Source organism: Tachysurus vachellii, chromosome 14 (genome assembly GCF_030014155.1).
Source record: "Tachysurus vachellii isolate PV-2020 chromosome 14, HZAU_Pvac_v1, whole genome shotgun sequence".
NCBI lineage: Eukaryota > Metazoa > Chordata > Actinopteri > Siluriformes > Bagridae > Tachysurus > Tachysurus vachellii.
The window spans coordinates 10,134,711-10,162,081 of NC_083473.1; the positions used below are offsets into that span (position 1 = coordinate 10,134,711).

The window sequence follows — 27,371 nt, forward strand, 5'->3', positions numbered from 1 at the left end:
GTCGCTGTCGGGCGGAAACCTCGTATGTCCAAATTTTATCACTTTCATATTTTTTCACATATCGATGCTATTGGTCAGTCCCCACGTGGGTCTGTTATTTTTACAAGTTATTAACCAATCTAAAGTCTTGAAAATAGCTTGAGCGCAAATCTCTTAACTCCATTGGACACTTCAACTGTCCACCTCTTCTTCACTCCGCGGGAGATCTTCGTGGCATATTTCTCCTCAAGAAGAGTCGCAACGAATCAACACGTCTTCTGAGGTAAATGTCTTCAAAACACTGGGCTCAAAGAAAAAAAAAATCTTGACCCCCGCTAGTTCTGGTGCTCGTCTGAAGACAGGAATTTAGCGCAAGACAATCCACTGCAACGCGGACTAAACCCTGTTCACTGCAGATAAGGTACAGCATTTTTCCTGAAAAATAAAGGTTTCGGAGATACGAGATTCCGTCTGACAGCGACGATATACAACAAGGGTAACCAGTCCCATAGTCTAAAGATTATTTTAACATCATACAATTTTAAGCTGAAGAGTAAGTCCTGCACTCACTCAGGCCTGTAACAAACTCTTTAAAGTTGATGAGGGAGTCTTTGTTGTGGTCAAGCAGGCGAAATAAGCGAGTAGAGAGTGTGGAAGTGTGCATGCCACAGCTCCAAGGTGCCAAGGCTAAGAAGAGCTGACTGAACTGTCCACAGTCGATCCGGTACTGCTCCAGATAGGGTAAACTCGGGTCATGACGTTCAGCAGCAGTGCTACTCGCCCCCCAATAGCAGCTCATGATGTGCTTGGCCTGGAGATGAAACAGATGGAGAAATCGGACAGTCAAGTCAAGTCACTTTTATTGTCACATCACCACAGCACATGTGCCTTGGTAAGTGAAATTCTTAGGAGCAAACTCCAGAAATTGCAGAACATTTATACAGATAAGGATATAGATAATGAGTTGACATGTAAAAATGTGCAATTGCTCATACATATAGTCAGTACAATATGTGTGTACAATATGTACAATTAACAAACAATGAAATCAACAGGTGAAATGTGCAATATGCTCATACATATAATCAGTACACACAGTGTACTATTGGGCATCCTTACTACACATTATGAGCAATATGTACTTATATATGTATATGTGTAAATATATGTAAATATATTTATATATAAAATACTATAAGGTGCAACAGATTGTACGGGTACAGAAGTGACATGGATACAGGAACAAGTTTAGATTTGACAGGGAAAGAGTGACATCAGGAAATGCAACGTTAACCGAGTAGCCCTCAACTGAGCCCTCTAGTGTTCACATTCTGCAGCTGCAATGTAAACATTGGTATGGCTGGTCTCATTGCCTCCCGCCTGCTCAAATCATTTGAAATTATGGAAAAAGAGAATGTAAATTTTAATTTAAATAATAGTTAAATATCCACTAACTGTACAAGTGCGCACACAGATGCAAAAGAAAAAAAAAATAAATACTCTGGTTAGCTACAACTCTTCACGCAACAACATTCAAATGTAGATACAGGAAAAAAGCTTCAACAAGTGTTCACATCAAAGAGACTACAGAATAGTGTGATCTTTGTGACTTTAACAAGAGCGAGTTGTTGGTGCCAGATGGGCTGGTTTGAGTATTTCAGAAAGTGTTGTTTCGAATTTTCACCCACAGCAGTCTTTAGAGTTTACATAGAATAGTTAAAAAAATATAAAACCTCCTGTGAGCAGGTATCTGTGGGCTGAAACACCTGGTTGATGAGAGAGATCAGAGGAAATATGAGCAGAGAGGGGTGGGCTGAGAGGAAGTCAGTAGTAACTCAAATAACCTCTCTTTACAATCACGGTGAGCAGAAAAGCCTCTAAAAATGCACAAAAATGTGAACACTGAGGCAGATGACCACATCAGGTTCTCCAAGTTAGTGTCAGCCAAGTGCAAAAATGTGAGGCTATAAAGGGCTCAGATCCAAACTAGGCTTCTGAAGATTGGAAAGAGAGATTTTGTCTTGAACTGTACAGTTTAGGTGAGTCTGTGCCCATAATATTCAGAGATTCCTGTTCTTGGCAGACTGGAATGGAAACAGATATAGTTTTCCCCATATCCTTCCTCTGACCTCTCTGGTCAAATAGGCATTTCACCTCGTCCAGAACTTTCACTCATTCAATGGTTTTTGTTTTGTACAACGTTTTATGCAAACGCTGTTGTAATAACATTCGGTTTTAGAGACTGTTGTGTGCAAAAATATTATAATATCAGTGGTTTCTAAGGTACTCAAACCAACCCGTCTGGTACGAACGTTCATGCCATGATCAAAACCACAGAGATAACACTTTTTTTTTTTATATTGCAACAAAAAGGATGGTCTTACCTTGAACAGAACATGCAGTTCCTCCAGCTCTTCAATAGTGAAGGCTGAGTCGGTCATGATGGCCCTCACCTGCATGCACACACAAGAGCAGTCTTACAACGCACACATGAACTGTATTTAAATCCTTAAAAAAAAAAAAAAAAGCAAAGGTACTCACCACACTCCTCTTAGCTGTATCCTCTAAAGACTGAATAACCTTTAATCGCTGTTTGAACCTCATCTGCTCAATGACATCAGCACGCAGACTTCCAAACTTCTACAAAAAAAAGAAAGAAAGAAAAAAAAAAGAAAAGAGAAGGCAAACAGGACAGATGAGTAAAACTATTTATTGGGAAATTTGCATTTCCTGTAGATGAGTTTCTTTTCCTCACATCATAGGACGTCTTAATGAGATCAAATACGTCAATCTCAGGTGGTGGCTCGTCTCCACTGGTTAACAGGGCATGCAGGTGTGGGATGGGTGGAGCCACTGTCTGTTTGTTCACAACGTTATCCAGATACCTGGAAAAAGAGGATAGTTTTCTGTTCATGCATGTGTTACACTTAGTGGCTTCCATGCATTCACCATCTTTATGCTTTGACATACAGTGCTACGATGATTACAACAGAATTCTGATTTCTGAACAGACCTTCCAAGTATGGTCATGGCTTCTCCTTCGTCTGTGCAGTTTAACAACTTCTCCATGTTTGCGTGTAACACAGCTAATGACACCTAAAGTGCAGAGAAACACTGAGCTGATCAGTCTGGCTGTCAAACTCTTAACAGTGCATACAACAGTATATAGAGTATGCACTCCTATCATATAAACCATGAAACAAAAATGTTCAAATGTGCTTCCTTAGGTGAAGGAAACATTTCCATATCATATTTTGTTTCTTTTATTTGTCTGCAATTCACTTTCTGATATATAGAGCATGATTTTATAATTCAGCACTGTGCATATTTTCATGGATATATAAATAAATGATATCACAAGTGAAAGAAAATGATCTTTAGCTATCTTTATATTAACTCATTTTCAAGGGTCTGCTGGCCAAGAAGGTATGAAAGTATGTGGCTTGACAGACTTCTGTTAATAAACCTTCTGTTAAATTTTATAAACAGATGTGTGGACGTCATACTTTTTACAGCAGACATAAAATTATAGATCCACAGTTGTGTGTTTGGAAGCCTGTAGTACTGATTATTGTTTCTGCCATATCACAGTCTGATATCTGTATGCTCTCACCTGAAAGATGACTTTGATTCCCTCATAGAAGAAGCAATCCACCAGCAACACAGCACTGTCAAACGGCATGACAGACAAGAAGAGTGTGAGGAACCAGGACAAGGAGATAGTGGAGATCACACCCAGCTCCTGCATGTGCTCATACAGCAGTGGCAAACACTCACGTGTCAGCTCCTCAAACACACCTTGATCCACCAGAGCTCCTGAAAAGACACATTCATATATAGCTAAAGGTTTGTGGACACCTGACCATCGCACCACAGTGGTGTGATAAAGTGTTGGCCCCCTTCCTGATTTTTTTTTTTTTTGCATGTTTGTCACACTTTAATGTTTCAGATCATCAAACAAATTTAAGTATTAGTCAAATATAATACAAGTAAACAAAACATGCAGTTTTTAAATGAAGGTTTAAGTGCTTGCTCCCTAAACAAACATTCAAAAAAAAATACAAAAAAAATCAGGAATTGGGCCAACACTTTCACACCACTGTATGTGGCTCTTCCCCAAACTGTTGGCAGAGGCTTGGGTTGAAGCACAGAGTTGTTTAGAATGTGACTATATACTGCAACAGTAAGATTTCCCTTCCTTGGACCCAAGAGACCCAAATTTACATTTAAGCCATTTGACAGACGTCTTTATCCAAAGTGATGTACGAAAGTGCTTTAAAGCCTTTATCAAGGAGTACATTGATGCTGGTTCACTAAGGTGCAGACTAAGAATACCACCAGTTTAAAACTCTGTTCCAGCATGAGAATGACTCTCTGCAAAAATACAGCTCCTGAAGACATGGAGTGCAAGAACTTGAGAGACCTGCATAAAGCCCTGACCTCAACCACCCTGAACATGTTAGATGAACTGGAAGACAGACAGCACCCCAGACCTGCACCTTAAACAGCATCAGTAAGGATCAGGTGGCTGATCCCAAATTTAGTGGAAAGCCTTTCCAGAATGGTCAAAATTATAATAAAAGCAAAGGGGGAATAAATCTGGAAAATAATCTGTAACAAGCACATATGGGCATGATGGTGTATAAACCCACAGATATGTGTGGACGACGACACAGAAATATTCCTTAAATACAGAGGGAAAGTTAACATACACGCAGACAAAAATTAACCTTTTTTTAGGTTTGTGACTGACCTACAACTCTGGTGTTGTAATAATCAGGCAGCATCCATTCACACAAAGCCACCAGCAACCAGAAAGCCTGCTCTTCAGTACAGTACAGCAGCAGCACTGACGTTACTATATTCATAGCCTATGAAAAAAGAGAAACAGACACACAGCGACATTAATCTTATGTAATTAATAAATGTGTCTCGGAATGATAGATAGATAAATAGATAGATACAACTTTATTGTCATTGCATAGTACAGGCACATAGCAACAAAATGCTGTTTAGCATGTATCAGAAATGCAAATATTAGAATTGTGCAAATGAGCATGTGCAGGCAAATATGTAAATATATGTACAACAAATAAATAAGACTATGGCAGGGAGTATGTGCAGAAACTGGTGAGCTAATGCATGTATGTGCATGAGATGTACAGATGAAGATGTTTCACTAATTCTTCTTTCATGGTACAGATACCATGGTGACAAGTTGTTTTTCTCTTCTTTTTATTTTACCTGTTAAATATCTGATTTCATATGTTAGCCATATGTTCATTGGTCAGCCATGTCATTTGTTTTGTTTTTAGATATTCATGCTATGTGTACACATTTATACATTTTTCTCTTCGTAAATAGGGTTTCTCTGCCTATTCTAGGCCGCATTCTGACTGCAAATAAAAAATGATATCAAAAAGCTATATTCAAGTTGACGTATTTCAAGGGCATTGTGCAAACACTGGTTTAAATGAACCCGAGTATGTATTGTGTGTGTGTGTGTATACCTGGCAGTACCCAATCCCTGGGTTGCGGTATGCATATGCAGTGAGTACTCGTCGAAGAGCAGCGATGCCCATCTCGTTCTGAAAGGCATGGTGCTCAGGCATTGAGCGATGTAAGTCTCTCTCAATCTCCTCAGTAGCTAAATTACACCTGCCCATGGCCTGCTCCACCAGCTCCGCATAGTAACCTGGGTTAGTCACCATCTCGTTCTGAGCACCTACAGGGAGAGAGGAAGTTCCATCTTAAATCTAGTTTATTTAGACAAACACAAACCTACAAGAGTATCTTCAGAGTCTGTCGAAGGAGCAGTAAATAAAATGTAACATGAACTATGCAGTTTAACTAAACATGACATTACATGCAAGTAGTTCAAGTAGTAAAGACTCTTGGAGATACTCTACAGATTTTCTACAGTACTATTATGGCATACACAAACATTCTCATCCTAAATACATTTAAAATCCAGAACCATGGTGGGATTATTCATAAATAAATAAATAAATAAATAAATAAATAAATAAATAGACATGCTGCATATAACATGCGTTCGTTTCTTATTTCATGACAACTGGCCGTGTGATCAGGGTTAATCACAGAATGAAGGCATAAATGCATGTGGCCGTTACCATGATACGCTGTTAATCATCCTGCTAGTGGCATGAATAAATAGCAGGGCTTTATACAGGCCAAGTTTATGTGGATTTTAAAACACAGCTTGAATTTACATATGACTCAAATGCGTGACTGGGTTAACCCAAGTGCTCAAATTCACATATATTCATTCATCGTTATTCTTTTCAAAATATAAGAAGACAGAGAGTGCCCCCTGCTGTCAGGCAGATATAATTACCCGAAAACAGTAACCACAGTTCTCCTCTCAGACTCTCAGGAATCCCTTTCAGTACCAGGTTTCGAGTCTTAGACGTGCGGTACATGCACACGCCTCGTCCAAACTCAAAGAAATGGATATTCCAGGATTCTTCCTTCATTTTCTCTTTTGTCTGAAAGAAAATATATGACTATGTTTGCATAAAGTATAAAGATTTCCTTATATAAAGTCTACACATACACACACTCAAATGACCATTGAGCTATATGTTATCTTTCTGAGAATCTCACCTAAACATCAGTAAATCTTTAGTAAAGTCAAAAATAGAGAAGCCCCTGATCTTACAAGAACTCACGCATTTTTAATGTCATGTAATCTGTGTAATGGCCAAATTTATGGTTTCCCGCATGTCACTTACAAGCATTCACCTAATAAACAAACACAGCATTTGTAAGGATCTTAAGCTCTACACTGAAAACCCAGCAGTAGTCTATATGACCAGGACAAAAGTAAGCATTTATGATCATTTATGCTGGATCTGTGAATCTCAAGTCATAAAGCAAGACTACTGGATATCCTGACAACACAAACACAGCAGATTGTGTTGGAGAGATTAGGACTTTTATGGGTTCCTAAGAGGCAGCAAAAATGGACCAACCCATGTTTATCTGTATAGAGTGCTGATTTTCCAGTGACTGAAATCAAATGTTTTTAGGTGTATCCATTAATCTGCTTGACAAATAAATATGAAAAATCATTTTGAAGGACAAAAACTACAGCTAACCGCTTTGGGTCCCAGATCTTCAGGACATCCCTTCTGGTAGATATGAAGCAGACCCTGCTTGGCTGTAGGGAGGCTGGAGCTGTAGTAGCGATCCTGAGTGATCTCACCTGACTCCAGCATCAGCGACATTGGAGGGAGGGAAGGAGGGGTGCTAGGACTTGGACTCTCCTGTGAGAAGTATGAAAGAGTAAATTAAGCATACGGCTGGAAATCAGAAGATACTTTTTTCTTTAACCAGAGACTGCAAATATTCTCCTGAAGACAGACTTTAGTTGGTGATAGTATTTGAGAAGCCTCTAACTAACACCACTTCTTTTTTTCTTGACTGACTCACAGATTGTCCTGTCATGCTTCTGTCAGGTGTTCTCTGTAGGAAGTCTGAGATCCGCTGAACAAGGAAGTCACGATCTTTGAGGTTTGCAAACAGGAAGGTCATCTTGTTTTTAGTGCTGATGGAGAGAGGACTAGGCAAAACACTGCTGCTGTCAGCTTTCTCTACTATAGACACCTAGAGAGAGCGCGAGAACAACAGTGAGAGAGAGAGAGAGAGAGAGAGAGAGAGCGAAAGCGAGAGAGTAAGTGAGAGAGAAAAAGAAAGAGTGTGAGAGCGAGAGAAAGAGAGCCAGAGAGAGAGAGAGAGAGCGTGAGAGAGAGGGTAGAAACGAGAAAAAAAGAAACAAAGACAGAAAGACAGAGATCAAAAGTGAGAGATAAAGGAAAAAAGAGTTTGCTGTTAGTCCTTTTGTCTCAGATATAGTGTGAGAGTGAATAGAAAAAAAAACACAAGTATTAAAGTATTTATGAAAATCTAACTGTTTAATTATGAAGCATGAATTTTCTATTAGAAAACATTATTTAAATTGGTAGGAATATTCTAAATAAAATCACTTAAATAGTGTTAATTATTTACTCATTAAAATATTTTTGCTTTAATAGTCTGAATATTGTCACTGACTGAAACAAAACAATGACTGGTTATAAAAATAAATAAAGCAAAATAAAAATGAAGTAAAAATGTCTCAATCTCATAAGATTTTTTTCAAATAATTGCTTTTCACGTCACTAATTTAGATATTAGATGTTGAAACATGTAGTGACTAAACTCTGTAACTGTTCAGGTTTCTCTTAGTTCTCAATAAAAGAAATTACAGCTTGGTCTAACAGTGATTGTGAATGCTTACCTCTCTAAGCGGTATGATAAGTTGACACAGGTCCTCCTCTCTGCTGGCGAAACAGATGTAATTGTTGGAGACAAACATCTGTCCAACTACATGCATCTTAGCGAAGGGTGTCCACAGAGTGCAGTCTGTATGGCCGTCTAGCCGTTCTTCCTTTGTCAGGCGGAACAGAGCTCGGTATCTCTCGTTTTTCGCCCGTGCGTCCAGGTCCCTAAAAACAAAATAACATTTAAGTTCACACTTTCTGCCAGGATGAGCATGAAAACTCAGTTTAACAGTAGAGATCAACAAGACAGAACAGTGTTCAGGGATGTGAGAGTAACACTGAAGGAAATCCCCTCTGGTCATTTTTAGAAAACCCTCACCTTTTGAGTGCAGAAACATTTTTGAGGGTCTTGCAGGGTTTGGGGAGCGAGTGGTCTGCGGAGAAGCCCTCGTTATCCAGCAGCTGCCTCATGGCGAAGTTAGCCAGCTGCTCCATCAGTTTAAATGTATCGTTGATGTTGAGGAACATGGAAAAGTAGTGCTCCGTGTCCCGTGTGCTCACACGCACACTCTCAGGGAATAACAGCGTAGCGTTCTTATCTAACTGAGTCACATCTGTCCACTGCACTATCAAGGTCACTAAAGAGGCAGAATGGAAGAAAGAACACATTAAAACTATTTACATTCAACATTTTCTCATGACATTTTCTCATTTCTCATAAAGTAAATTAGTTTAAATGAAAAGTCATGAACATTGCTCATACACTCCTCCGCTACTCTCATTCATGCCGTCCTTAATGGTTTAAATGCTTTCTCTTCTTCTTAAATCCCTTTCCTTTTTCATTCCTCCTCTCTCTTACTATCTCACCCTCTTTTCCAAGTAGGAAGGAGTAGAAGCACAGGTGATTGACAGAGAGGTAGAGCCAGCCCTGACGTGGCACTCTTCCCTTCCAGTAGCTGCATGAGTAATAGTTCACCAGTTTCTCTTCCTCCGGCATCCCAAACAGCTTCCGCATCTTCATCTCTGCTTCCCGAAACTTTCCACAATCCTCGTCTTCTTGGGTTTGACGGCTCTTATTCTCCTCAGCAATAATGCCCTGCACACAAACAGACAGACTGTGGATTGCTTACTGGAATCTCCGGATATATACAAGCCTAAGGCTGGTCTGGGTGCAATGTGAATGTTAGAAGTAAGCTCACCTGTATCTTGCCCTTGACAAAAGTAGTGATGTCTTCATCGTTGTCAAAAATGGAGAGAGTCTGCAGTAAATTAGCCTCCAGCCATTCCCAGTGTTCTGTTATCTCCTTGCGTGATGAGCCTGAGGACAGACATTTTAATAATTATTAGCAATGCAAACTGGTAACTGAAATCAGTCCATTTTGGTCACGTCAGCTTCAACTTATCTTTTAACTTTGTGACACTGGATTACCTATGCACGATTCATCAGTAATATTCATTCACAACAAAAGACCAGAACTAATAAAAGTAAGCCTATAAGTAGCAGTGATTATAGTGGGTTTATCGTCCTTCTCTTAAGCATTCAAATGAAAAGACAGCAAAACTAGGTGTCTAACTCTGTTTAAAAAACAAAATGCAACAGCAGCTCGTACAAGACATCAAACTGTATCATGACAGTATTGTGTATTATTATGTATTATAAAATTTCATTGAAATTCAAATGACTGATAACAGCAATGTTACAGCATAAGAGCAGCACAGTCCCTAAAAACAAGAGGTAAATTAGTGTCAGATCGAATATCCAGACACGGATGAGAGTTTGTCATGACATCCAAATTGACAGAGCTCTAAAAAATAAAGACCAATGCAACCTTGCAATTCACTCAGAATGTAAAGTCTCCTGAACAAACATGTCATTATAAACACAAAAGGGAAAAAAAACAAAGCCAATATTTCATACTTCACTCCATACTGTTAGATTTTACCAAATGATTCATTTTACAAATTTTTTTCGTTGACCTGTAACAATCCCAGCATCTTGTCAAGTAGTTCAAAAGCAAAATATTTATTCTTTATAATAACCTTTTGTTCTATGTTTATGTTCTGTAAAGCTGCTTTGAGACCATGTCAATTGTAAAAAGCGCTATACAAATAAACTTGAATTGAATTGAATTACAAAAGCACAAATGTCAGTGACTGTTCCTGATGGTAGGAAACTGATTACTGACCACAGGCAATGCTCCAGAAGAGCTGCGAGTCTCCTGTTTGGTGAAGGATTCGATACGGAGCCACACGAGCACTGGAGTCTAACACAACATCCAGAGTCCCAACCAAAAGACCTGAGGGAGAGACAGAAGGTGGAGAGAAGGAGTGAGTGAAAGGCCATTTTTCATTCTTCAAAGCAACACAGAGTTATTATCATCCACACACACACAAACACACACACATATCCACAGCCCCACTCACACACATACACAGCCCCACACTATGTGACACACACATCCATCCACAGCCCCCCATACACACATCCACAGCCCCCCCCACACACACACAGCCATACATCCACATCCACGCACACACATCCACGCACACGCACACATCCACGCACACGCACACATCCACGCACACATCCATGCACACATCCATGCACACACACACACACATCCACGCACACACACACACATCCACGCACACACACACACATCCACGCACACACACATCCACACACATCCACATCCACACACACACACCCACACACATCCACATCCACATCCACACACACACATCCACACAATCATCCACACACACACATCCACACACATCCACATCCACACACACACATCCACACAATCATCCACACACACACACACACACAATCATCCACACACACACAATCATCCACACACACACAATCATCCGCACACACACACAATCATCCGCACACACACACAATCATCCGCACACACACACAATCATCCGCACACACACACAATCATCCGCACACACACACACAATCATCCGCACACACACACACAATCATCCGCACACACACACACAATCATCCGCACACACACACACAATCATCCGCACACACACACACAATCATCCGCACACACACACACAATCATCCGCACACACACACACAATCATCCGCACACACACACACAATCATCCGCACACACACACACAATCATCCGCACACACACACACAATCATCCGCACACACACACACAATCATCCGCACACACACACACAATCATCCGCACACACACACACAATCATCCGCACACACACACACAATCATCCGCACACACACACACAATCATCCGCACACACACACACAATCATCCGCACACACACACACAATCATCCGCACACACACACACAATCATCCGCACACACACACACAATCATCCGCACACACACACACAATCATCCGCACACACACACACAATCATCCGCACACACACACACAATCATCCGCACACACACACACAATCATCCGCACACACACACACAATCATCCGCACACACACACACAATCATCCGCACACACACACACAATCATCCGCACACACACACACAATCATCCGCACACACACACAATCATCCGCACACACACACAATCATCCGCACACACACACAATCATCCGCACACACACACAATCATCCGCACACACACACAATCATCCGCACACACACACAATCATCCGCACACACACACAATCATCCGCACACACACACAATCATCCGCACACACACACAATCATCCGCACACACACACAATCATCCGCACACACACACAATCATCCGCACACACACACAATCATCCGCACACACACACAATCATCCGCACACACACACAATCATCCGCACACACACACAATCATCCGCACACACACACAATCATCCGCACACACACACAATCATCCGCACACACACACAATCATCCGCACACACACACAATCATCCGCACACACACACAATCATCCGCACACACACACAATCATCCGCACACACACACAATCATCCGCACACACACACAATCATCCGCACACACACAATCATCCGCACACACACAATCATCCGCACACACACAATCATCCGCACACACACAATCATCCGCACACACACAATCATCCGCACACACACAAACATCCGCACACCCACAAACATCCGCACACCCACAAACATCCGCACACACACAAACATCCGCACACACACAATCATCCGCACACACACAATCATCCGCACACACACAATCATCCGCACACACACAATCATCCGCACACACACAATCATCCGCACACACACAATCATCCGCACACACACAAACATCCGCACACACACAAACATCCGCACACACACAAACATCCACACACACACAAACATCCACACACACAGGGTTTTCTATTTATTTTGCTTGACTTACTCAGATGTCTGCATAAAAAGATTAGTTATGTGTAAGTCACAAAGAACCTTATAGATTACAAGTCTTAAGCTTACAAAAGCTTTTCTTGTTGTGTCAGCCTTTAGAGAACAAATTATTTAATATTATATGGCAGTTTGTGAGATTCTACAAGCTAAAATTAGGCAATAATTGTGATCTTGCATCCAAGTATTAATTTTTAGGTTTCTTCTTAACATCGGTTTCATTCACATCTCTAACTCAGGCATGACCGTCTGAATGCAGAGCCAGCAAAGTACTTCAGCAGATCCAAGAGCAACAACAATAACAAAAAAGGTTTTTGGTTTTTTTTGGCCAGAATATAGCCAGATAGCCAGAATTCAGTGACTTGTGTTTTTTTAAAACACGAATCAATAATACTGTAGCAGATCATCTGTTGCAACTTAATCACACACATTTACGTTAATTATTTACCCAAAGGCAAAACACAGAAAAGACCAGAAAAGGGTTTTTATCCACTAGCTTAGTTTTCTTCTCTCTCTGCCATGAATTGCAAAGTGACTATGTGACTTTGTTATTTAATGAATAAAGTTCAGAATAAAGCTGGAGGAAAATAAATCAAACCTTTAAATCCTTTATAGCCCCGAACTACTCATTAAATCTTGCATTGCATTAAAAGGTAACTGCTGTCACCCTTTAGTCATTGTAGCTGCTTGTCCAGCAAAGTATGTAGCAGGAACTAATCATGTGCAGACATCACCTTAGATAATGTAATGAATCATGGTGAAGGGTAAATCTTGTGGATACTGACGCCATGTTTCACAGCTGCTTACTGTAAATGAGGTCACAAGCTGTCATTTTTCAGCCTTTCAAGGAGAAACAGTCCCATAATTTCACAAGAAGGTCAATAAATTGTTAAAAATCTACATCAATCAGGGATTAGGATTAAAGATAAGTGAGATGTGAGCATTTTTTGTGGATTTTTTTGTTGTTCTTTTTCAAAATGTCATTAAATAATAATTTCATCAACTATTACATTTTGACATAAAATCATTCATTTACAAAAATCATTTGCATATTCATTGCTAAAACTGAACTTTTTTTTTTACATGTGCACATCTCAAATGTCATGTTTTCACTCTGACACGAACAAATAATAAATAAAACGCCTTTATTTTATTGAACATGAGGATTTTTTTTTTTCCAACCAGACTGTGGGAGTTTATACCCCTTAACGTTAGCTAGATAGAGTTAACAGATGTTTTAGCTTTTGTCTGAAAATACAGTAATTTTTTAAAGGTAAACAGTTAAAAAAAAAAAAAAAAACAACGTGTAATTTGTTCAGGATGGCAAAACAATTTCAAAGTTAAATATATGTATAAGTTTTGACACATAAATGTTGAGTAAATGCACCACGTCAGCATCAGCTAACAAAACAAAACAAAACTAGCCAGCTAGCTAGCCAGCTCACTGTTACCTAATTAGCTAATGGCTAACGGTAATATGTCAGTATCGTGGTGTGTAACGATTAATCGTTAATACTTTAATTTCTCGTCGTGGTTTGATGTTATTTTGTTATTTTCTGACTTATTAGAAGAGCTGAATATATTTTTAGACAGCTGTATGTGTAGGTAAACAGAACAAGCAGAAGCGGTAACTAAGGTTTGGAAGGTAATCTAAAGGTAACATGATGCAGAAGATATAAGAGATAAAGTGTTGTATTGAAGCGGTGAACAGGCCGAGTGTTTACCGGTGATGCCTCCTCCTTTGCCGTGTCCCTTCCTCCGCTGCAGGATGAAGAAGGGATTGGCCCTCTCACTCACCCACAGTGCGTTAGCGAGCAGCACCTCCTCCGGAGTGATCCACATCCTAACGGCGATGTAAAGTTCCCTTTACATTAGTTTAACTGTAAATCAGCAGCCATGATCTTGCCACAATACACAAACACAGCTTCCTACCTGCTTCTTCTGCTTCTGTTTGTGTTCCAGCAGGAGAAGGCGGTCACTGGGTGATGACGTCACGCAGCAAAATGGCAGGACACTAAAACACATTTCATAATGTTTATTTGTATACGAATGAACATGCAGATTTCGCACTCCAGGTTTTCATTGTTAAAATAAAAAAAAGAAAGAAAAAACCCACAGAAATTCTGGAGAACACCATTCTTAAATGGTCAGTATATTCCCCAAACATACAAATTGTCAATAAAGCCAGTCCAAGACCAAGCCAAATGAAATAAATTATAGTCTATAAAATATAGTCTATAAAAATATAGTCTAAATATAAGTATATGGTCTATAGTGACTCATCTATTTCTATAGCTCTTTTAATAATGGACATTTGTCAAGGCAAGGAGGAAAGGAAAAACTCTTTGAGATGACATGGGATTTATATTAAATATAGGTGAGAATATATCTTGAATGAGATGCCAGTCAATCACAAGGTACCGTACACACTTACATTCACACATAGGTACAATTCAGTGCAGCCAATCCATCTACTGGCTCAGGATAAACCCAGTTAGAAACAGAGATTATTTGAAAGAGAGATTATTTCAATAGATTGATCAAAGAGTTCACAGAGAGCAAATGGGAAGTTTTTAAGAAACATAAATGATGTAAATAAAGTACAAGAACAAGGTCATTGTGTTGTTCTTTAGTAGTTATTACATTCATTAATTTCCACTGGAGCCTATAATGGGAGCGAGAATACCCTTATGTATTAGACTTGAAAACATAATGCCATTCTGCTTAGATTAAACGTACCATTTACACACTCATTATGAAACATCACTGTGTACATGAAGCATGCAGAAGTAGCAGATAATTTTAGATAACTAATACGTCTTGCCAACTTAATTATTATAACCTAGCTAAGCAACAAACAAAACAGTTGTGGTTTAAGTTCTAAGTATTAAGTTTAAGCCACCTTTATTCTCGTTTGAAACAGATAAAGAAACGACAGTATAAGGTCTATTAATGGTGCCCAAATGTATATATATATTTTTATTAATAATCTTTTAGCAACTAATCTCCCAAGTATGTAATTACTATATTATGTAGATTAATAAAGTCTAATGGCTTAATATTAATATTTAAAATTATTGCATATTATTTCCAGAGGTGGGTAGTAACGAGTTACATTTACTCCGTTACATTTACTTGAGTAAGTTTTTGAAAAAAATTATACTTCTAGGAGTAGTTTTAAATCACTATACTTTTTACTTTTACTTGAGTAGATTTGTGAAGAAGAAACTGTACTCTTACTCCGCTACATTAGGCTACAATGAGCTCGTTACTTTTCTTTTTTACCTCTTTGGTATTCTACGCATCAATTTTAATGTTTTATTTTGACAGATAGAGAAACTTCCGCTAAGGCTCTACCACGTGACTGTGTTTCACCAATCAAACGTAGTTGTGCAGTCTCGTCACGTTACCATACTCAATCTCAGCGGCGGGACGCGTTAGTTAGCAACACAAACATGTCAGAATCAACCGTAGGCAATGCAGACACAAATGAGGAGGGAAACCCGCAACCCTGGCCTCATATTGACAGCATGTTTACCTTAGTAAAAGTGTGAGAGAGCAGCTACATTATGAGGTGTCTTCTGTGTCTGCCAAAGCAAACGGACATTTCAGCATTCAAACACTCAACATCTAACTTGAGGAAACATGTTTACCTACAGTAACAACTTACAACAACTTTACTCAGCGCCACAAGAGCCGACAAACAGATGACATCAGACGTGTCGTTTCTTACAGCGCCGAACACACACATATTTAAAGGGATAGTTCACTCAAAATGAAAATTCTGTCATCATTTACTCACTCTCTTATTGTTACGAACCTGTATAAATTTCTTTGTTCTGATGAACATGAAGGAAGATATTTTGAGAAACAAAAACAGCTTTGCAACCAGAAGCTTTAGCTTACCTGAAACTAAGGAAAGTACTAGAGGCTTCCTGAGATTAATTAAAGGAGTAGAGATGTATTTCATTATTATTGCCCTTTCATCAAGGCATCAAATGTGCAACAATCACAACACAAAAGAAATGAAGTGTGTGTGTGTGTGTGTGTTTTCTTCTGTTGTTCTGTCACTGGAGACACACACACAGTTTATGAGAATTTATGGGCTGCCTCGTTCTAGTTCTGCCTGGTAAAAAAAGTATAAAGGTTTGGAAATTTGTGTTACTTGTGCATATTTATTTTTTATTTATTATTTTATTTATTTTATGTATTAAGTACTTGAATTTACTGAATAATTTTTATTTACGCTATTTTGTAATTAATTAATTTTAATTTATTTTATTGATTGGATGAGCCATAATTTGCCTAAAGATTATTTTGTATTTTTGTCTGTCTGATTGTTGTCGTAGGTTGATTGGCATCTCTGGAAAATTGTCCCTAGTGTGTGATTGCGTGAGTGAATGAGAGTGTGTGTGTGTGTGCCCTGCGATGGGTTGGCACTCCGTCCAGGGTTTATCCTGCCTTGATGCCCAATGACGCCTGAGATAGGCACAGGCTCCCCGTGACCCGAGGTAGTTCGGATAAGCGGTAGAAGATGAATGAATGAATGAATGAATGATTGTTGCCGTGTTAAAAAATAAATCAGACGTTACTCAACAGTTACTCAGTACTTGAGTAGTTTTTTCACCAAATACTTTTTTACTCTTATTCAAGTAATTATTTGGATGTCTACTTTTTACTTTTACTTGATTCATATTATTCTGAAGTAACAGTACTTTTACTTGAGTACAATTTTTGGCTACTCTACCCATCTCTGATTATTTCAAATGGAATAACATTGGTTATTTTAAAACCATACATTGCTGTGTGTGTGTGTGTATGTGTGTGTATGTAGAGAGAGAGAGAGAGAGAGAGAGAGAGAGAGAGAGAGAGAGAGAGGTGTGTGTGTGTGTGTTAAAAAGACTGTATTATTTCAGGCTTTTATTTTGAAAAGCATTATTACGCTAAAGCACGCGGCAGGACTTTTACTGCAACTGCGTCGTTATTTGTCAGCTTGGTAGGATTTACATTTTATACATTTTTAAAATATTACTTTCTTTTTTTATGTGCAAACTTTATATTTTATTCCAGTAGACATTATGAAAGTTAAACCTGGCACCTCATATGACTCTACAAGCATCACATGAGAAGATTGAACAGATTTAAAGAAAATGTTTTCAAAAATCTTCCAGGGAAATAAATAAACAAATAATAATAAAAAAATAAGCAAGTCCGTTGTAATAATAATAATAATAATAACTAGATTTATAAAGTTCGTCGCAACAAACTTTGATGTTGGCTTTGACGAGGCAAGTGTTCGCAAAGGCCGGTGCTTTTTGGAGGCAAGTGGAGACGTGAAATCTAGTGGAGCGCTAGGGTGCCAAAACATTTGGAGGCAAGTGGAGACGAGCATGTGACGTCATCCGAAAACCTGTGACGCAATAATTTGGCATGTTTTTAATAATTTGGCCTGTTCCTAATATTTTGGCCTGTTCTTAATATTTTGGCTTGTTCCTAATAATTTGGCTTGTTTCTAATATTACTGTCTGTGACACGTGCAGTGTAATAAAGTCTAAAGGCTTTGTGCAGAAAGAACAAACTGCCCCTCTCTGTGGTGGTAAGTGATAAAACACTCCACTCTTATAAACACTGTTAACAACCACAATATGAAGAAAAGAAACACAAAAACACTGTGCACATACCTGGCCTCGTTTGTTTCTTTCTTTTTTCTAATTGAAATAAATGCACAATATAAACAGTCTATGACAGTCTTTGTGGGTGTGTGTGTGTGTGTGTGTGTGTGTGAATATTTAGCTTGTAATCAGCCAGTGAACAAATAGGGTCACTTGCATGAGGTGATTTGTGTTAAAGTTCTATGGTGTTGGTGTTTTTTTAGTACCGTCTTGTGACATGTGTGATAATAGTTAAAGTTGTGTAATGGATAGCTTTTCCATGCTTTAATGGTATATGGTAATGGCATTATGAGACAATAAGGACATTTATTGAAAGAAATCAATTTATAGAAATGTCTTAAACAACAAAAAAATGTGATCCATAAATAGCAGTGCCATACAGGTATTGTATATTGCCATACAAATGTTCCATATAAATTAGCTGCAGAAAATCTTAACAGTTGCAGAGTATAGTAAGCTAAAATCTGCCTGATAGAAGAGACACATTGACTTTGGAACAAAATGTGAAGCAGCAAAGGCAACAGCCTTGAACTGAAACACAGCAGATGAGTGAAGTGGACCATCTGACGTGAAAAGCCACTGGTGACGTCTTTATCTGACAGGATTGGTGTGTTAATTAAGCAATGTGAGATGTAAAAAAATTTAAAAGAAGAAACGACACTACAGAATGACAAAATCTCTGAATTGTCCGTCTCTGTTATTTATTCCTGTGACGATTTCAGTGTCTGTCTGAAGAATTAAAAACACCAGATCCAGAGCTCTCCTCCAAACTTCAAATTTTACTGTCATATTATCATACACACCAATTGTTACTCTTTCTTTCTCCACTATCCCCTCGTCCTGCTCTTCTTCCTCACTTTCTCCAACTCTGTGCATAATTTCTAAGTAGTTCTTTATTTTCAGAACATTTTCTGTCATCTCATTATTCTGAGGTCCTCTGTACTCCCACTGCTTTATTTGCTGAGCTATACATGTCCATGCCTGTGTTTTGGACTTAAAATTTCCATTGTTCACCATCAGTGTGGACACATAATTCATCCAGCTTTCTGCCATAAGCTGCAGAATTACCTTCTCAAATGGTGCTGCTGCTCTGGCTGCATCAAGCTCATCTCCTGTCTCCTCTTGTTGCGATATATTCCCATGATTATGGAGCTGATGGATACAGATCAGTTCTGTGGTTCCAGCTCCAGGCAGCAGTTTTCCATCTTTAAGTGCATGGTGCACACGATAAGCACAGCTCCAAAACTGATCCTCCATGCTCTGGAGTTTAGCATGAATGGAGCTCGTAATGAGCACAGTGACCAGAGCTGTGCCATCAGTAACAACACTCACCACAGTCCATTCTGTTCCTTCAGTGTGATACTCTCTGAGCGTGTTCACGTGGACTCCGGAACCGATGCATCGCTCACTGAGCTGCGTGATGTACGACACAGGAAGAGCACCCGTACCTGTAGCAAAATCATTCAAAACAGACACTCGTACATGCTCAAGAATGAGGATGTGATAATGGAGGCAGTGATCCTTCAGCTGCCCAGTGATGCCTCCACTCACAAGAACAATATCTACCTTGAGGTTTAGAAGTATTTTCAGTGCCTCATCCATCCATTCTTCCTCCTGGCTGATTCCTGTTAAACCAGAGCAATTACTAACGTATGTAACATTTCTTGGCCTGTTGAAACCTACATGTCTGTGTTTGTCAGTCAGGTCCCCGTGCAACAGGCTGATATTTAAAGTCCGTTTTTCTAAATTCTTGACTAGCAATGCCTGTTCTGCAGACAACAACACCACATATCCACGGAGTACACTCGCATTCTCCTCAGTTAATCCTGGCAACAAGCATGTAACCAGTTTATCAATGTCTAGTGCTTTATGTCTCTGATCTTCACAGCTGTATTTACACTGAATCCTGCTAGCTTCAATCACTAACCTCATGGTCGTCTCACGTCCATGACAGACGGCTTCAGCCAGACGTGCTATGTCAGATCTTTTGGGTGTCCTCTCCTCCTCAGTGATAGGGGTAGAATTAAAGTGTCTGCTATGCTTGAGTTTTAAATGATGTTTTACAGGATACTGGTTTTTGAGGAAACAAAGTGTAGGCACACTATTTATGGTTGTATCATTGTCCTGAGCTAATTTCCTCACACCTATACTCAGTGAAGGCTTCCAAAGTAAGCCATCCTCAGTATTCATACAGTTGCCACCTCTCTGTTGCTGTTTCTGTAGACCAGCCTTACAAACAACTGACTCCAAACTGACAGCACTCAGCTTACAGGCCTCTAGACACACTTGCAGCCCCTTTGACATGCCAGACACTATGTGCTGAATTGAAATGCCTTGGTGAAGACATTCCAGTGCCACCCTGCTCCAGGTGCCAACCAGGAACAGAAGCGAGGCTGTGCCTGTATGCATTGTCCCCCAGTGAGCACGAGTGGTCTCACGTAGAAGCTGAGCCACAGAGCCACTGAGCTCCAGATGTTCCAGCAGATGATAACAGGAGCAGACCAGCACTGCTTCACCACTTGCCTCATCTTGGATCATTTTGTAGAGTTTACTAGGGCCCAAAAATGTATGAGCTGCAGCTGTCATGGCCTCCAGTTGTTGGAGCCCAATATGGCGGCCCTGGTTTATCGTTGTACTTCCCAGCAGTGACATTGGTGGAGTGAAGAGATCTGATTCTACTATCTGTAACAACAGCAGAAAGTTATATACATTTTCAGTACACAAACCAATACTGAAAACTTGTTTCAATCACAATTTTCATAATAATTATTGTCGAGAGCACATTGTAAAGAATTGAATGGTATAGATAATAAAATACTTCAACCACAAAACTCCACTTTAACGCCTGATTACAGCCGAAGACCGTCTTAGTACATAGAATTTTACTAAGTTAAGCCTCAGAACATTAGGTATCATTTTTGGTCACCAACTTTTGGTCACCATCTTTAAGTAAACCTATACATTGTTTAGTACTGGGAGAAAGAACTCATGTCAAAGCAAAAGTGTTAGTATCTCACTACCTACATTTCCAGCATTTAGCAGATGCCCTTATATCCAGACAGACACATTATCTCATGTTTACAGCTGAGCATTAAGGGTCTTGCATAGGAGCCCAACAGAGGCAGCTTGGTAGACCTGGGATTGAACTCACAACCTTCTGATTGGTGGCCCAACACCATAACCACTAAGCTATCACATGCTTGATCAAATATCTCGTAATTACTTTAAACAAACTTTAAACAAGACTAATATGTGCTATTAATCTTCGATCAAGCTAAAAACACAAACCTTCTCCGCAGACACATCTAAATCTCCTTCTCATCTAAATCCCACACTGCTGTTCCGTTCAAGGTTTACGCATGCGCGTTGCCTCCTAAGCGACAAACACCACCCCCGTTGCTAGGAAACTGAGTCTAAACGAACACGCAATAGCTAACCGCCAGCTAAAGGTCCCACCTACATGTTTACTATTGGTCAGATGAACTGTTAGTAACGCGAGCGTGAATTTCTATTCGACATTTCAGTTGTCAACATGCAGATGGCCACGCCCTTTAAAAAAGTTGTTTGACACCATTACTTATCTAAACAACGTTACCTACCTTGTGTAACTGTTTAACACTTTCGGTTTGCTTTGGTTTCTACAAAATTGATTAAAAAAGTTCCATACGTCGAGACTGAGATGGTAAGACTTGTTTAACTAAAAAAAGTATTTTATACGCATACCTGAAAACATTATAGAGAACTGTTGTTAGCTAGTTAGCATGAAGCTAACGGCTGGCTGTTGTAGTAACGGGAAGAGCATCGTTTCCTCCTTCTCTAACCAGCTAGCTAAAACTAGAGTATCTAGGGTATTTAACTAGTGAAAAAAATAGTTAGGTAAACCAGTCAGTCAGCTAGCTAGCAGTGAAATTACACATCATAGCTGTTGAATACACAGTGAAATGAGACAACGTTTCTCCGGGATCAGGGTGCTACAGAGTAAAGGACTTAGTAAGTTAGTCTTAGATACATAAAATGCATCTGTGCAACCTGGTGCAAACAGTGCAGGACAAGACAGAAGACAAGAAGATAGAAAGACAGTGCAGGACAAAAGACAACAAGACAGAAAGACAGTGCAGGACAAAAGACAGAAAGACAGTACAGGGCAAAAGATAAGAAAACAAAAAAGACAGTGCAGGACAAAAGACAAGAAGACAAAAAAGGCAGTGCAGGACAAAAGACATTAAGACAGAAAGACAGTGCAGGACAAAAGGCAGTGCAAACAGAAAATACAAGACAACACACAAAAACAGAACCGACCAGTGTAAATACTGTATGTTCAATTCAAATCAAGGCTCCTAATAAGTTTCAGGAATCAGGAAAATGTAAATATAGTCATAGCTTGTTTGTATGTTTAATGTTGCAAATCACTTGAATTTACCTTCATGTGTTGATGAAGTGTCTTGTCTTTTAACTTCTTATTCAGTGATAATATGCATACGCTGCTTTTGAATAATAAGCTCTTAATACAAACGTTTAAACATACTTAATACTGTCAATATTTAATGTCGTACAACAATGACAGTTTTGTTGAGGACATTTTTAATCTTTTCTCGTTTTTAGGCATCTAGTTTCAGAAAACCCAGTGGAGCCACAACTCACCGGAAGAAAGCTGCTCCTAAACAGGAGCTGACCGAGGAACAGAAGCAGGAGATCCGAGAGGCCTTCGATCTGTTCGACACCGACGGTTCTGGTACTATTGATGTTAAAGAGCTTAAAGTAAGACAATACACACTGAAGGCGTCATAGAGCCAAAGCTTTTATTTATTTTTTTTTATTATCAGATTTTATTTACTATATCAGACTTTTCATTGGGAGAAGAGTAAACACAGTTTGTTAGCATTTGGTGGGATTGCCTTGTAAATTATTAACTTGAGTCAGATTTTTGAGGCAGTCTGCTACAAGCTAATCACAATACTCTGACAGAATTTTTAGTCATTCCTCCTGACAGAACTGGGGTAACTCAGTCAGGCCTAAGAGCCTCCTTACTCAAATATGCTTTTTCATTTCAGCCCACAATTTTATACTAGTTTATTTAATTCAGGGATTTGTGATGGTTTTGAAGTTTCCATCAATACTTTAATGCTTACTTGGTCACTGACTATGAATACCATCTGTTTAAATACTCTGCTGGAAGTTATTAAAGCATATATTCACACAACTCTTTATCCAACTGAGTCAAGCAACTAGCACACAAAAGTCAGAATCTTACCTTGCCAGAAGAGAATAAATTCAAACGGAGCAACTTTAAGTAAACATCAGTTTGACTTTTTAATGCTGCTGTAGGGACTTATTCCTTTTGCAGAGGCCATGTCGATGTTGTCAAAAGTGGCTTTACATATTTTTGTATTTGATGCCATCATCTTACTCACCAGTACCAGACAAAGCTGTTGTCTTAGGGTTCAGTTGAAACTTTCAGACTAGAGTTCATTTATCCTTTGGAGTTTTTTTCTGACCTCCTTCCTGAAAGACGAAAATTGCTCTTTGGGAGGAGCCAGACTTCTCATGGTCCAGAGTTCTTGTTTAAGTTGTTTGGATTTTCAAATGGTATCAAGAGTAGAAAAGGCACTGTCTTTAAAGGTAAATGGTACCTTGGTGGTAAAGGCAATAGATTACTGAAGGAAGGGATATAAATTCAAATCCCAGTTACAACAAGTTGCCACTCCTGGGCTTTTGAGCAAAACCCTTAACTGCTCAGTTGTATAAATTAGATAAATCCAAGTCGATCTTCCAAATGCCATAAATGCAACTGTAAATCCTTTTATAGCCACAAACATTGACATCCTGTCAAAAGTTGTTTGGCAATTTAGTGAATAGTTTTGCCACCTCACAGTTCGAGGGTCCCTGTTTTCTCCAGGATACTAAGTGGATTGGCTTCATTAAAGTTCCCTTAGGTGTAAGGGAATGTGCTCCTGAAGCCTGTCTACATGGAATGGATGCATTATGACCCTGAACAGGATAAAGCAGTTAATAATGATGAATAAATGATCACCTTAATATTGAAATATTAAAATATTGAAATTGTTGGTATATTCATTTTAGAGTGGTAATTATGCAGTTATCAAGTTATTAGCTTCACCTACCTTGTAGCAACAATCACTGTTCAAATATTTTATCAGCAATGTGTATAACTCAATAAAGTAACAGTAAGTTGCCTAATACAGTTACACCAAGATGACATGTTTCTACCATGTCAATGTCATTGTTGTGCTGAGATCCACCACCAATATGCCTTTTATATATAAGTTAGAGGATCTAAGATTAAAAATGTTTATTTATTTTTTTATTCATTAAGTCAATCATGACTTACAGTTTAAGTTAAAATGTGACCAAACATCCTGTATATATTTAACACAATGACTAGGTGTATTATTCAGTACTTATCTCTATTTTTTTCTCTATTTCATTTAACTGATTGTAATTAGTGATTTGTATTTCCTCACTTCATTCAGGTTGCTATGCGTGCTCTTGGTTTTGAGCCAAAGAAAGAGGAAATTAAGAAGATGATTGCTGACATTGATAAAGAAGGCTCTGGCACTATCGACTTCAATGACTTTCTGTCCATGATGACACAAAAAATGGTAAAAAAGAAAGAAACATCAGAAACATCATGTATGAGAAAATACTCACAATACTCATGTAATAATATAGTCGTTAAAAATAAACTTAGAAACAACAACATCAAATAATTTCTGAACGTAAACAAACATATTTCTGTCAGGTTTCCAATCCCACCACAGTACTGAGACTGCCCTTGTTAATGAATTACATATAACTAAATACTGATTCTGTCAGTTTTGCTGGTACTGGACTTTAGTTCTTCTTTTTGATACAGTAGACTATAACACACTCGTGGTTGTAGTTGATTTCAAAGTGTTGCTGCTAGTCTAGAAAAAGATACCGTACAAAGTTGGAACATAAACATTGGAGTGGTAGCAGTAGTAACTCTAACCACTAGGCTGAAATGGTCTGTCAGGTATACATGAGACACTAAGTACAATTCTTTACATAAACAGGAATTAGGGACTTTAGATTACAGACATTAGATTAGAGACTAAGACCTTTTTCAGCAAATTTTTATGACCAATTTTATGATTTTTCAACACAGAATGAGAAAGATTCAAAGGAAGAAATCATGAAAGCCTTTAGACTGTTTGATGATGATGGAACAGGCAAAATTTCCTTCAAAAATCTCAAACGAGTCGCAAAGGAGCTTGGTGAAAACCTGACAGATGAGGAATTACAGGTGAATATGGGCATATGACAACCTTTTCAAACAGTATTGAATGTATAAGCTGTTTTGCACACCTGTGCAGACAAACAACACCACCAGGTATTCATGTTCCTGTGTTCATGGTGAACTCATTATGTCTGTACTACTGCATGCTGACTCAGTGCTGCCTAGATGAGGTCTGATTGGTGTATTCTGTTCACACACAGATATTCATCAGGAGGAACTAACAGCTGATTCAGGGAAATGTTTTTCTGATTTGTCTATAATTTTGTTCCACCTCATAAACCCAGTGATCTCCATTGCAGGAAATGATAGATGAAGCAGACAGGGACGGAGATGGAGAAATCAATGAACAGGAGTTCTTAAGGATAATGAAGAAGACTAACCTGTATTAAATAGTTTTCTTTGTACTCCACTTTTCTCACTCTTGCTATTTTTTTGTCAGTGTCATTTTCAGATCATTTTATCAACATGGCACTCTGAAACAAAGAACTTGATTTTTCTCTTTTTGCAACTAATTTTTATTTTTTAAGATTTGAAAATTATTTAATCTATAAACATTTTGTACAATATTGAATAAACTGTTTTGAATAAATTGTTTGGGTTTTTTTTGTGGTATAAACTGCATAATGCTACTTCTCCAATGGCAGTCAAGTTTACTGGGTTACCTAAATAATGCATCTAAATTATATCTTAAAAAAACTTTAGGGCTCTAAAAGCTCTAGATGTCTCAACAGCTCAACAGTACAAACATTTTAGAGCTGTTGTATCTAAAAGCTAACTTCATACCATTACTGTATATTCAATAATAACAACCTTAAGATGTATGAAATAAAAGTTTTTTTGCCTTTTATTATAGCCATTATTAGTCAAATAACGCTTTAGATCATGACAAAGTCCATCTAGTCGTCTATTATGAGAGGGCCAGGAATCAACAGGCGTCAGCATTTAAGATTCAGTTTTTTAGATTCTGGTGTGAAAATAAGTTTTTATCACACTATGTAAATTACTACTGAGCTCTTAACCCTTACCTGCTCAACTGCGTGCTTGAATTAGATTCTACCTCTGAAGAAGTGTCTAATAAATAAGTTAAGAGTTAATAAACAAGTCATGTCGTTATAAGAATGCAAACAACAACATCGTTATTGCCATCACCACAACAGCATGTTCCAGTAACGGCATGTCCTACACAATTTACTCCTCTACCATTTTTATCTCATTAATGAATTGTTTTTAACGGTTTAGAAGTACATTTACAGATGTTCTCCCACCAGACTTTCCCACCAGCCTCTGTTTCTTGAAATTAATAAGACGAAAAAAAAAAAATACTGTTACAAAGAACTGACACCCACGACTACTTCTTTTAAATGTCAATTAAATTATGTGGAGCGTCCACCAAGTCTCAGTAAATGTTAGTATAGAAATGCTAACATCGCTACAGAATCAACATCATCCATTTAAAAAAATGATTGAAAAAAATGTTAATTATTTAATTAAAAAATTAAAATAATGGCTGAATAAATGACTAAAAAAAGGGCATCTACTTAGTGCCTTTTCCTATGACTTTTTCTTTCTGGGTTCAAATAACCAAGGAAGAAATATCCCTTATTATTATTGTTGTTGTTGTTGTTGTTGTTGTTGTTAATAACAGTAATAATAAGAAGAAAATGGTTCATTGAAGTCCTAGATGTTATATTCATGTTCATGGTACTTGTGTATATACTGTTCAAGTCCTGCAGATATGACTTTTAAAGATTAGTCAGTTTACAG

At 38.5% G+C, this 27,371-nt stretch overlaps 3 protein-coding genes across 5 annotated transcripts in view; 1 reads left to right on the plus strand and 2 right to left on the minus strand.

Annotated features, from left to right (window-relative positions):
- Positions 1–14,625, minus strand: part of LOC132856780 (TBC1 domain family member 9B) — a 20,909-nt gene extending 6,284 nt beyond the window's left edge. For both annotated transcript variants that reach the window (XM_060886546.1, XM_060886545.1), the window contains exons 1-17: positions 14,381–14,625; positions 10,451–10,561; positions 9,464–9,582; positions 9,132–9,360; positions 8,644–8,902; positions 8,282–8,489; positions 7,435–7,608; positions 7,101–7,268; positions 6,338–6,488; positions 5,490–5,704; positions 4,733–4,850; positions 3,593–3,795; positions 2,993–3,075; positions 2,735–2,864; positions 2,521–2,619; positions 2,364–2,432; positions 550–790 (exon numbers count right to left, since the gene is read on the minus strand). In XM_060886546.1, the coding sequence (XP_060742529.1) occupies positions 550–790; positions 2,364–2,432; positions 2,521–2,619; positions 2,735–2,864; positions 2,993–3,075; positions 3,593–3,795; positions 4,733–4,850; positions 5,490–5,704; positions 6,338–6,488; positions 7,101–7,268; positions 7,435–7,608; positions 8,282–8,489; positions 8,644–8,902; positions 9,132–9,360; positions 9,464–9,582; positions 10,451–10,561; positions 14,381–14,498 (2,695 nt within the window). In that variant the 5' untranslated portion in view covers positions 14,499–14,625. The remainder of the gene's footprint in view (positions 1–549; positions 791–2,363; positions 2,433–2,520; positions 2,620–2,734; positions 2,865–2,992; positions 3,076–3,592; positions 3,796–4,732; positions 4,851–5,489; positions 5,705–6,337; positions 6,489–7,100; positions 7,269–7,434; positions 7,609–8,281; positions 8,490–8,643; positions 8,903–9,131; positions 9,361–9,463; positions 9,583–10,450; positions 10,562–14,380) is intronic.
- Positions 14,626–18,688: 4,063 nt separating this feature from the next.
- Positions 18,689–21,957, minus strand: bbs12 (Bardet-Biedl syndrome 12). 2 transcript variants are annotated; one of them, XM_060887097.1, is made up of 2 exons: positions 21,617–21,957; positions 18,689–21,010 (listed from the first exon to the last, which is right to left on the minus strand). In XM_060887097.1, exon 2 carries the CDS (start codon positions 20,978–20,980, stop codon positions 18,989–18,991), a length of 1,992 nt encoding a protein of 663 aa, XP_060743080.1. In that variant the 5' UTR covers positions 20,981–21,010; positions 21,617–21,957; the 3' UTR covers positions 18,689–18,988. The 2 variants fall into 2 exon arrangements, with proteins under 2 accessions (XP_060743080.1, XP_060743081.1); XM_060887098.1 differs by lacking the exon at positions 21,617–21,957 and adding an exon at positions 21,353–21,597.
- Positions 21,869–26,196, plus strand: cetn4 (centrin 4). The gene is made up of 5 exons (XM_060887099.1): positions 21,869–22,010; positions 22,931–23,086; positions 24,820–24,948; positions 25,476–25,613; positions 25,907–26,196. The coding sequence occupies exons 1-5, from the start codon at positions 22,008–22,010 to the stop codon at positions 25,994–25,996; spliced, it is 516 nt and encodes a 171-aa protein (XP_060743082.1). The 5' UTR covers positions 21,869–22,007; the 3' UTR covers positions 25,997–26,196.
- The last annotated feature ends 1,175 nt before the right edge of the window (positions 26,197–27,371 follow it).

What these genes read in the sequence shown, in the direction of transcription:
- bbs12 (XM_060887097.1), bottom strand. Translation starts at nt 20,980, where the DNA reads ATGTCACTGCTGGGAAGTACAACGATAAACCAGGGCCGCCATATTGGG.
- cetn4 (XM_060887099.1), top strand. An exon ending in TTGATGTTAAAGAGCTTAAA is followed by an intron (nt 23,087 to 24,819) that starts GTAAGACAATAC and finishes CACTTCATTCAG; the next exon opens with GTTGCTATGCGTGCTCTTGG. An exon ending in TGACAGATGAGGAATTACAG is followed by an intron (nt 25,614 to 25,906) that starts GTGAATATGGGC and finishes TCTCCATTGCAG; the next exon opens with GAAATGATAGATGAAGCAGA.